Below are 12,044 nucleotides of genomic sequence, written 5' to 3'. Positions count from 1 at the left end.
CCTTGGATGCCTCCTTTATTTATGTGCTCTTTATTGTTAATACCAAGTAACGACAGGATAATACATATAGACAATTGTTGGTGCTCCTTTTGGTTGCATCTAGGATGGAAATCTCCAAGAGTTTGATAGAGATATTATTAGCACTTCATTAGCAGAAAATGAAATGCATAATAGATTATTCAGAGGGTCAGGAAACTCAATAGGCTTATAGAGCTGTGATGTTCACCTTTAACCTATGTTCATGAAGTTTTATCAGGCATTCACCCTCTAGGGACATGTAAGTCCTTTAAAAAAATGTGATTGGATCTCTTTGATAAGTGCCATGCATGAACTATTTAATGTTCTCTTGTATGTTCACTAAAACATTGTGAGATTATGTGAATTCAAGATCCATGTTTGGGTTATGGTTGTTGCTTTATTGTTCAGAACACGGCATTTTGGTCCAGGAGGGGTGGGGGCACAATACATCCACAGTACTAAATTACCATAAAGCTATCCCAGAAGCCAGAACAGTGAGAGAGATCGCTGCTTTCGCTGCGAATATTTTTTTCTTGTTTTCCTCCTCCAAAAACTAGGTGCGTCTTATAGTCTGGTGCGTCTTATAGAGCAAAAAATACGGTACTTCCTATGGCTTTTTTGGGGGGGGATGGGGTCTATAGCTGCTTTGTCATGTGGAGTGATATCACTTCCAATGTACCCTTTGCTGTCCTTCCTAGTATAGAGCATGTTAAATATAACAACTAGCTTTCAGGGGGCATTTGGGCTGATGGATAATTAGACATTCATACCTTCTTTTGCCCTGTTCCTTTGTCCTAGAAAAAAAAACCCCGAATCATTTTTTTATTTGCAAATTTAAAAAGTAAAAGAAAGGGGGAAAGGGAAAAAAGAATTAATATAAATAAAATATAGATACAGCTACCACTACTACTAATAATATACAGTATCAGTTCACATTATGGAAACAATAACTGTCAGTACACGCAACTTAAATTAAATAGATAAGTTAATATAAAGTCTCCAGATGGCCAAATAGGTTTCCATGTGAGATTGATACCTATATGCAATATGTTCAAATGCCGCCAGGGCCCTGAGGTCCTCAGACCAATGCATGGACAGTGAATATTTATCCTTCCAGGCTCAAAGTCCTTTAGCAATCATAAGAGCTCACAAAGTTAACTTTTGTTTTTCTGTTGTTAATCCTCATACTGTGGCCAAGTAGTAAAACAAGCATCATTTAGTCGCCCCTAAGTAACTGTGGCACATCACCTGGCATGAGTAAATATCTGGCTACATGGCGAATCTGAGCAGAATTCTTGTTTATAGCCCCTCTCAGACTGGTAGGTGCCTACAAACACCACTGCAGTTCCGTTGGAAATCAAGTACAAATCAACTAAAGTATAAAAAGAGGAGCCAGCAAAATTCATTGCCTGGTGTGGAGTTTATACTTGGATATCTCATGTCGAGCAAGGTTTAAAGCACAATGCCTTTCAGCGCTGGCAATAGGAAGAAGAAAATGCTGACTCCTACGCAGCCAGCCACGCAGGCTGAATGTGGTTTAATTTATTTCCCATCGTAATGTGTTTCCCTTCAGCTTTTTGTTCTGACAGCAGCAGCAGAAATTCTGAACGACACCTAGCCTGTTGGAGGCTGAACTTCAGCCTGTTAAAATAATAATAGAAGTGGGGGCAGGGGGAGAGAAACCCACTGCGATAAAAACAGCCCTTTAAAATGTCACTTTGCCAATGTCTACTACTTGTTATAGAAACGAGAGGTGTGTATATGGGATTAAAAATAGGCAGAATCGCAGTTCTCCTGGAAATCTACCCTACAAACGTAGGTAGTAGGTTTTATGCCAATTTAGCTGTTAATGGATTCCCTAGTGTCCTTGCAGGTAATTCCTTTTCTACATGCCTTATAGTAGGGGTGGGGGAGCCTTTTTCAAGGGCTGCATTCCTGCACATGCAACTTCCCGGGGGCCAAATGCCAGTGGCAGTTGGGGCCAAAGGCAAAAGATCAATGGGCACGACTCTTCCCTTTGTATGGCAAGAAGACTGTATTCTAGCCATGCAAAAGTCAGAGATTCTTATACACCCCACCACTTGCATTCAGGCAAGCAGGAGGCACTGTCACAAGACATTCCTCCAGGCAGGAGCCCTTGAAAAGTGTGTGGAGCAGTTCTGGAGAGAGTCCTAAGGGCCTCATAAAGAGCACTTGGGGGCCACATTCAGCCCACAGGGCTGAAGTTGCCTGTCTGTGGCTTACATAATCACAATTCCAACAATTTCCCTGGGAGAAGAAATGATTGCTGAACTTCTTTATCTGTGGTGTAGTTATACCCTCAAACACTAATTGGTTTTCTTGAGGCATATGTATCTGACCAAAAGTATTCAGGTATACTTAGTTGTCTGCGCCAAGCGGTCATATTCAACCAATTACTACTAATAAGAAATCAAGTTCCCAGGATTCTCTGTGCAGAGAGCACATTTGAGAGCTGTGGTGTAGATACGCCTGTTCCCAGAGCATTGTCTGAAGGCACATAAGACAATCTTGCTGAAACTAAGCAGTTTCTGGGTCTGGTGACTAGATGGAAGTGTGTTTTTGATTTGAAATGATTTGATATGATATGATGTACTGTACTGTACATTGTCCCAACCACTCATACTACTGATGATATAATGGTCTTAAATGATGGCTAGATTTTTTTTATAACCCAGTCTGCATTTATATATGGAACAGTTTGTAATTGTACTTACACTTCTTTCGTTTTATAGTTGTTTTGTTTGTTTCATAATTATATATAATTTTATAGTGAACTCAACCTGATACTACATATATTCCAAATGGTTCAAATGTTTTTAATAGCATTGTGTATGATTGTGCCTGTGCACCAAGAGTTGGCTTTTATATTTTTAATTATTTGTAGATTGTTCCCCAGAAGAAGGAACCTGCCTTCTGAAATGTGATGAAATGCAATAAATCTTCCAAGCTGGCAATTTTGAGAACAAGTTTCTTCTCTGCATTCTTCCTTGTAATGTCGTTTATCAATAGGTCTTGGAGCTAAGCCTCAGCAAGTGAGCATTTCGGATTGGGTGTAGCAGCTCGTGATATATCACCTGCCCTTCTTTGTCTTTCTCTCTACAGATCAGAGTGAGGGATTTCATTGCCGGGAAGAGTGCCGGATCCTTGGCCATTCTGACCGATGCTGGATGCCCCGGAACCCTGTGCCCAGCCGAGCAAAATCCCCCGAGCATGGAAGGAATGTCGTGTCCCTCTCCATAGAAGCTACCACTGTGGATACAGAGCTTTACGAAGACTGTAGCACAAAGAGAACTTTTGCAACATTTGGCAAAGAGGGGAGTGAACCTGTCTCCGAGGAGCGGGCCCCAGTCAACTCGAAAGGTAAAAGAACAGTGGATCCGGCCATCTGTAGCCCGAAGGTAAACGGTGCCATCCGGGAGGCAGGGAATGGTTGTGAAGCTGTCAGCCCCATCATGTCGCCTATCCACCTGAAGAGCCCCTTGTCTGGCAAACCATCAGTGTCCTACAACGTAATGCACTGCCCAGGAAGTCGCGACCTGGAGCCGTTTGTAAACAATGGCCCTTCTCGGCCCATTGAGGCGGAGCCGAGGGGTGCAGACAGTGAAAATATCATGCATGAGATTAACCCTCTTCTGCAAGAATGTAGAGAGAAGGACTCACCTGGTGTGAAGAGGCTAAAGGACATAGTACTCTAAGTTGCACTGTAAAGGAAAGGAAACAACAGTACTGGATGTGTGTATTGTTTCTAACGGCTTACTGATGGTTCACAAATTCGCTGTATTTAAAAGCTTTCCCTAAATGTATTGTTTATAAAAAAAAATATGAAGCTATCATTAATGTGACAATCCCACTTGGTTCAACAGGCAGCAGGGGTGTTGGTCTAAGTAAAAGTAGCACCATGCTTCAGCTTCTCCCCACTATGGTAGAAGTGGTGGCATTTCAGTGGTTGGAAGTATTATCTATGAAGTATTTTGAATTTATATATTTTTGTAGCTCAAAAACTCTTATTATGAAATGGCATTCTGTATGAAGAATTGAATCTAAAAAAAACCCCAACGAAACAAAAACCGCTAAAGGAAAAACCACACCACACACCTCAGTTTCAAGTAATCTCTAGAAACATAATCAGCTGCCTTCTACTGAGTCAGACCATTGGTCCATCTAGCTTAGTATTGTCTTCTACTCTGATTGGCAGTGGCTCTCCAGGGTTTCAGACCAGGAGTCTTTCCTAGCCCTACCTGGAGATGCTGAACCACTGAGATGGCTCTTCCCCTTAGTACTCCCCTTGTCATGCCTCCAAACTTCAGCAATGGGGTGCTCGTTTGCCATGGCAAACTGGAGATTGGGTTGCCCTGATCGGCAGTTTTGGTGCACTTGTGGGAGCTCTGATGTGCAAGATGGGACCACTTCAATGTGTTCCATGCTGGAAGGGGCTCCATGCTCAACATCTCCAAATGTACATTAGCACCCCATGGAGTTATGGACTGTGGCCGGTGAATTTTCTGTCTCATCCCACACCCAGAGCCTAATTTGTACTTTTAAAGATGTTGCTCTTTTGCTGTGGACACCCCTGCCTTTGGAAACCTTTTGCTGCCACATGCTTCTCTGTACTATTATCGTATTTGATATTGCAAATTCCTGTATGTCTAGTGATGGGAAATGCTTTCAAGTTTGTTTTCTTTTTTTTCGTTCCTTTTCTTCAAACAAACAAACAATCTTAAGACCTGGAGAAACTGCAAAATTTAGAGCCAATCTTGTCATAGCTCTTTGTCATTTTGCCAGATGATTGTACCACATACTATCTCCACCACTGTGCGATGTTTCTTCCCCAGGTCTTTTAGGGGTTATCTAGCATCTCATTTGCAGTTGTTAGATGCACTGTCTTGAAATTTTTATGAGATCAATTTCTCCCCCCTCCCACCCTTTTCCTTTTCCTTGCATTTTCAAGGAAGAATATGACATTATTTCTCCAAAACGACATTCTGGTTTCCTGCTGCAAATCTCCCATTTTTATTTTACCTATCTAGGAACCAGAAGAATAGGATGCTTTAAAGGCCTAATTTATGTATGTTGTAGGCCACAGGTTAAATCATTACTTGTGTAAACATTTCAAGCACATTCCCGACTTGCTTAAATGTACTTACCACATGCATCATCCCATTTTCCATATGGCTGGTCTAGGCAACTGTGCTGTTGACATCCTAACACCTCATGAGAACAGGCCAGCAAATGTTTACGCCCATTTACATGTAGCAGCATGGAATGCTTACATGAATAATGGCCTTGCCATTATATATATTCAGGTTAGTATTTTGCTTAACTACATTGTCCACTGTTTCAAAATCACAATCACATGGGCACAGCTCGGCAGACCACCCACTTTCTTGGGGTGCTCCATACTTCAGGTGGATGAAGTCCAAATTGTTTTATTGCAATCCTAAACTGTAATTTCATTTGGGACATTTGTGTTGGCTCCAGAAACAGTGGTCCTTGTTCATGGCTATTCCATTTCCCCAGCCCCTAAAATTCTGAAATACCATGCAGCGTAGAGTACTCCTCTTCCCTCCTTCCTTGGGAACTAAATAGGGCTTGCACTTTTACTCTTAGGCCCCCAAGAAACTTTTTAGTGTGTGTAAGTGGGGGGGGGGAAGGATGCCACCTGTGTTAATTAGCATTAGTAAAAACTCCTCCTCTGGGTGTGCCTCTTGATTGGAATCAGGGAAGCACTGAACAAAGAGTCCCCCAGGGACACACGGAGAAACTTCAGAAAATGAAGTTTTGTGCCCGCTTTGGCAGTAACTGATTGATCTAATCATGCCTGTAGCCAAGACATGGTATAATTATCTGCCCTTAGCAGAAACTGATCAGAAGGAGGTTGGAGGAAGTTAGTGTAGTCGATCCGGTAGAGGCACAGCATGTCTGGATGGGTACTCTTCACAGACATTACAGTGTGTTTAGCAGATTGGCTTGGATTTTCCAAACTTTTCAGAATTGATTCATCCATTCATCATGAGCCAGGTGCATGGGTGGGGGGTGGGGACAGCCACCCAGAAGCAAAAAAGCTGTGTGACTTACTCTGTTTATCAAAGTTTATCAAACTGAGTGCAAAAATGTAGGTACATTTGAGTGCTAGTGTGAATGTGTGTTTGCACATCCTCATGGGATGCTCTTTTGAATGCTGGGGTTAATTCGGTTTTCTTCGTGCACCATGGAAGTAGTGAAACTAGGCAATAGAAAACGTGCATCAAAGAACAGACAGACTGGCAGAGCAGTCATTACACATGCCTACTCATAAGTTATTGTATTCAGTTAAGTGAGTGTGTTTTGGAATCGCAGCCTAAATATGAGAAGAGTGCTGCTGATCGCTATGGATATATCCCTTTCATTTGAAGCCAGAACATTGGTGAATAATCATTCCCACCCACGGCAAACTATTTTGCGTGGCTACAAAATTTGCACGTGTGAAATTGTGAAGTGATGCCTGTCCCATCCCCATAAGAAACATTTGGTAAAAAAAGGAGGGACAAATTTAGTTGAATTGAATGGAATGTTTTGTTTATTATTATTATTACTATTACTACTACTACTATTTTTATTTCCCACTGGATAATTTTTCAGTGATGGTTGGGAACACAGGTTAGGGCTATTGTTCTTGCTATTAGCCCTACATCTGATAGAATTTGCTGCTCTACAACATACTCCTCAGAGCTTGGAGATCACTGGGAAGGAAATATATTGCTGTTTCAACACTTGCTCTGCCAATCAACAGAAAATAATGGTTTCTAGAGAAACAATCTTCCTGGCTCTAACCTATCTTGATAAAAAAAAAAATTAGTCACTTTTGATTTATTTAAATTAAAAAATAGCTACAGAAAAACAGCCTCCAATCTTTATCGGACTGCAGATCAAATAAGCTGGAGTAATTTCTTTTCTTTAGAAAAAGGTAGAGAAAATGGATAGGGCTTGGTGTTCTGCTTTTTCATGCAGTTATCTAATTTATAGACTGTCAGTGTGCTTTTTTGGCCCAATAAGTTGAAAGTTGCCTTTTTTTTAAAAAAAAGAAAATTTAATGAAATCACGCCCACTTAATTGCTGTTCACTTATTCCTAACTCTTGGAAACATGATCCTTTGATAGGACCTGATCCATAGGTACTGCTAGTGTAAAAAGACCCCCACATTTGCGATAGGCACCAAGATCTGAGTGCTAGCAAAATCCAGTCTGCATGCATTATGTATTTGGAAGACAGGAGAAGGATTCCAGCCAGCAGCTGGGAAAGAATAGAAGGGATGGCCCAGTGCCCTGCTTTAGCAAACTGTCAAGACCATGGGAGTGCAAGAGGTAGTTGGAGCTATAATGCCAACAGTGGTAAGAGTTTGGCTCCTGGGTCACCTGACTCACAAGATTCTGCTTAATATCCCAGCATGACACACACACCCCTTTCACAGTTCCCACCTCCAACCAGCGCTGATTTCACAGGACTCATTGTATGAGATTTGTGGCATTTTGTAATTTGTAGATCCATAGGTGAAAACATTGCGCCTACTGACATTAGCCACTTTCATGCTTCACTAGTGTTGGATCCTTGTCCAAGTAGAGCAGAAAGAGCACATCAAGGAATCAATGCCCTCTGTCCATAGGTTGCTCTGGAAGAAAATTCTGTAGTGTGCAAGTGTTGGCATATGCAAAAGCAAATGGCTCAGCGGGTGCATGTGCTCTGTTACATCATCTCATAGAAGGCAGGCCATGGGCCCAACTTTGTCAATACTGCCTACACTGGGGTTTCACAAAGGAAATTTCTGGGGTTTCAGACAGGAGATTACTGTGATTGAATCTGGAACCCTTTGCATATGAATTATGTGCTCTACAACTAAGCTGCAGCCCTTCCTATGAAAGCTCCCCAGCAGCAAGGGCTTCTTCATTCACTTAAATGAAGGGCTATTCATTTCAATGAAGGATTTGTGGGCCATTCATCCTTTGAAATGAATGGACCACTATACAGATGCAAGGGCTGCCCGTGCTTGTTGTAGAGCATGCAAAGCTCCAGATAGGGGGGGTCACTGTTGCGCTTGAGCCATCCCTCATTGCCTTTATCAAAGATAGGATTGCAAATATTTTTCGCTGCCACCATTTCACTTATTTTCATTTCATGGAAAGTCATATTAGCACCCTGCAAAATGTTCCTCACTGTCAAACTTGCTTTGCTTACCTGTTGAATCAGCGTAGCATTTCCCCTGCCCCCGGTCAGGTATAATATGGATTTTGATTTGCAGCAATGCTTTTTATTCACATTTGTAATTTAATCAGTGCTTATTCTCTGAGTATCTAGCTCCAAAGATACCATAACATGAGTGGATTTATGGGTAGTTCATTTTAGAAGGAGGGAAAACCCTCTGCCTACTTGCTAGACTAGCCGTCAGGCAGTTCCTCTCACAAGTCAAATTATACTTTTTCCTCCCAGGAACATCCATTTTGTTGTTGTTTGAATGAAATTTACAAAGGCAGTAGCGTGGGAAGGGCTGGTAAAATATGATTCATGGCTGGAATGAACATGAGCATTTAACTGTGTTGTCAAGATGAGGCTGTTGCCATTTCCCTTGTTTTATTGTGAAGCTGGAGATGGCTTGTGGATCACACACATTGTGCAGAAGTGAACTATGTTTTCCTTTTTTTTTCCAAATAGGAAACAAGTTGTAAAGAACACGTTATCCAATTAATATGTTGAAATTACTCTTGGAGAGGGAGGGCGGGAAAGAGAAAAAGAGAGAGAAACTAATCACAAATGGAAACTTCATTTGTCGATCAATGGGGGGAAATTGATTATCGTGTTGGTACAGCTGTCTTTGCAGCTTTAGATAATCGTTGACCCGGCATAGAAGTTGTATTCACTTTAGTGGAGGAACCCGGCAAGATTTTCACCGTGGCATCGGTGAAAATGGATTTGTTACTGGCATCAGCTGACGTTCAGCTGATTCAAGCTGGGATCTTGTAATCTTTATGACAAAGAGCTGACCTGGCAGAAGCTTGTGTTTTTCAGCAACGGATGCCACCTGGCGCTAATCAAATGCCAAGGTCTAAAGTTGCAGAAATGTTTGAAGTCCTGCAGCAGCAGCAAAGGAGAAAAAGAGACACGTCGCGATGCTAAAGACACTTGTGTTGCCCGCTTAGCAGTGGAAAGATTTTGGTGGGACTTGAGTTTTCTCCTGCTTTCTCACGTGTCTCTGCTGCTGATAATATGAAGAACAAAACTTGTTGTATATGCTGATATGTATGTTATGTACATTTTCACAGTGATTGAATCATTGTAAACAGGGAAAAATGGGGTGGGGTGGGGGAAATAATCACCATGCTGTCTATTTTATGAAAATGATAAAGCAGCTTTATTAAATTATTACAACTCTGTTTGAAAAGAATGGTGTACCTGCCACATTGTTTTTTTCTTTCTTAAAAAACCTGATGCAAACTGTTTTCCCCACTTTGATGTGATTTTTATTTCTCTGCTTCAAGAATCTAATGCATTTTAGTATTAAAGGCAATTATTGAATAAAAATGGAAAATAAGTGTTTGGTTAAATCTGCCTGTGTGGGTTTGCTTGTCAACTGAAGTAGATTTGTGTTTGTAGGGTTGTGTTGTTTTTTTAAAAAAAATCAGTCCAGCAAGAAGTGCCCAGAGAAGCAGAATCACTCTTGCTGCACATCCTTCTCTATTCCTTTATCTAGACACGTTGGTGTATTCCTTCCCTGTCCCACATATTTTGTGCTGAGCTACCTTTCAAAATGTGAAAATCCAGACACAAAAGTTGTTGAACTTAATTTGCAAAATCTCAAAAAAGAGAGCTTTTTGAGATATTTTAAAGGAAATTTGCCAAAAATCTAGAGTCCCGACAAGGGTTGCTATACACCTGAATTTTCCTGGACATTTCAGCCATTTCCAAAGACCAAATCCTGGCTATGTCCAGGAAACTCTGGACGTATGGCAATCCCAGCAGAGCCCTTGCATGCATAGCCTGCTTTGGAACTTAAGACCTTATACCAAGTCAGGCCATTGGTCCATCTAGTTCAGTATTGTCTACACTTATTGGCAGTGGCTCCCCAGAGTTTCATTCAGGAGTTCTGTCCAACCCTACTTTGAGATTCCTGGGATTTTCTGTGTGCGTTCTGCCACTGCACAAGAGACCTTCCCTGCTGTGAATAGTCTTGCAAATCTACTTCACCAAAAACAAATGGGGCCACTCTTGCAGGAGAGAGGAAGAGGCCATCCAAGAGGCTTTTGTTGACTGTCCATTACAGAAGCAATGCCTCTTGCTTCTTCTGTTTCTCTTCATTCCTGGTCACCATCTACCAACTGCTTAGATGGATGAGAGCACATACATATTGTGTGTGCAAGGTCTTTGGCTAAATCCCCAACATCTCCACTTAAAAGGATCTTTGGTAGCAGAGCTAGGATAGGACATTGCCTGAGATTCTGGGTAGCTGCTGCCAACAAAAGGCAACAGTACTGGAGTAACTGGAGCAATGACTTGGCCCAGCATATTGCAATTTCATGCACTCGGTGGTTGCCGCTGCTTCTGGATAGTTTTTCAACAAAGCACAGCAGGCAGGATGTCAAAGAGTGGGAACTGAAGGAAGGACACATGGTTGATTGATCTAATAGTCCTAGGCTAAATTGCTTAGGCCTTAGGGAATACCCAACACATATCAGACTCCATCTAGATATATCAGCATATTAATAATATCCATAGCTGGCAACGTTTTCCCTTTTTTAAGGGAAATTCCCTTATTCTGAATAGGATTCCTCGCAAGAAAAGGGAAAAGTTGACAACTATGATAATCTCCCTCTGAGTAGCAATGAGGTTTATAGTCCTTCTGAAAAAGACAAGAAAGAAGAACAGTTTCAAAGACAGGTGGTCCTTCCTCATACTACGCCTCATCCAAATATCACAGATACAAACTGAAATCACAAAACACATATTGTGATAAGAACAACCAAAACGAAAACCCAATAACTCCCTCCCACAAGCACATTTAAAAGGCCATTGATTGTTGAATCAGCCAAAGGTCTGGTTATAGAGAAACATTTTTGCCTCATGCCTAAAGATATGTAGTGAAGGCGCCAGGTGAGCCTCCATGAGGAGAGAATTCCACAAATGAGGGGCCACCACAGAAAAGATAGGTGCTTGAATTGCAAGGTTGGATGCTAACTGGTGCAAGGACTACTTTGATGAATGAAGAACATAACAGAGGGGGCTAACAAGAAGCCTGTTTGGCTAGATCAAGGGCCCATTCATTCCAGCATCCTCCTAATAGTGGTGAAATAGATATTTCTGGGCAGTGATGCCATTAGGGCAGAACTTCAGGCCCCATTCAGAATAGTGGACAGATCCCTCTAAATGAAGCTTTGTTGGCTTTCTGGATTTTCAACTAAGTGAAGCAACACACATTACCTTCTAAATAGGGAGCTGCCCACAAAGTCTAACATGACCTAACTTGACCACTAAGATCTAGGAAGCCAATAGGAAGACATGCAAGCATGGTGGCTAGAAGGTTGATATATAGGTAGTGCCATTTTTTAAGGTTTGTGAATTAATTGGATTTTATAGCTCAAAACTAACAACATCACGTATGGCCAAACCTGTTGGTTTGATCTATTTTTATTTAGCAGATTCAGTGTGGTACTCAAGAGTGATGGAATCATACCCTCAAGAGTTTGGGCTACAATCCCAACCCCACTTATTGGAAATAGGTTCCACTGAATTAAATAGGACTTAACATGGTTAAGATTGCAGACTTAGAATACCTGAAGGCAGGGATGAGGAAACTCTGTTCTGCAGGCTGACCTTGGCCCACCAGGGGGTCCAAGTTGACCTGAGTGGCCATTTCCCCCCAATCATGCTCACAGGATGTCATTAGCTCACTTAAGTGACTAGATGGGGGCAGGGTTCAAACCTGCTGGTTGATGTTTCGCCAGCACATCCTCTATGGAAAACACACTAGGTGGGACCCCACC

The 12,044-nt window shown here is 41.8% G+C and overlaps 1 protein-coding gene across 2 annotated transcripts in view; it reads left to right on the top strand.

The window, feature by feature from the left end:
• Positions 1-9,612, top strand: part of PCDH19 (protocadherin 19) — a 143,681-nt gene extending 134,069 nt beyond the window's left edge. For both annotated transcript variants that reach the window (XM_082208594.1, XM_082208593.1), the window contains exon 5: positions 3,142-9,612. In XM_082208594.1, coding sequence (XP_082064720.1) covers positions 3,142-3,734 — 593 coding nt within the window. In that variant the 3' untranslated portion in view covers positions 3,735-9,612. The remainder of the gene's footprint in view (positions 1-3,141) is intronic.
• Positions 9,613-12,044: the final 2,432 nt, after the last annotated feature.

This window comes from Podarcis vaucheri, assembly GCF_965113315.1.
Source record: "Podarcis vaucheri genome assembly, chromosome: Z".
NCBI classification, from domain to species: Eukaryota; Metazoa; Chordata; class Lepidosauria; order Squamata; family Lacertidae; genus Podarcis; species Podarcis vaucheri.
The sequence above is the reverse complement of the archived record's forward strand: the minus strand, read 5'-3'. Positions and strand labels throughout refer to the sequence as shown.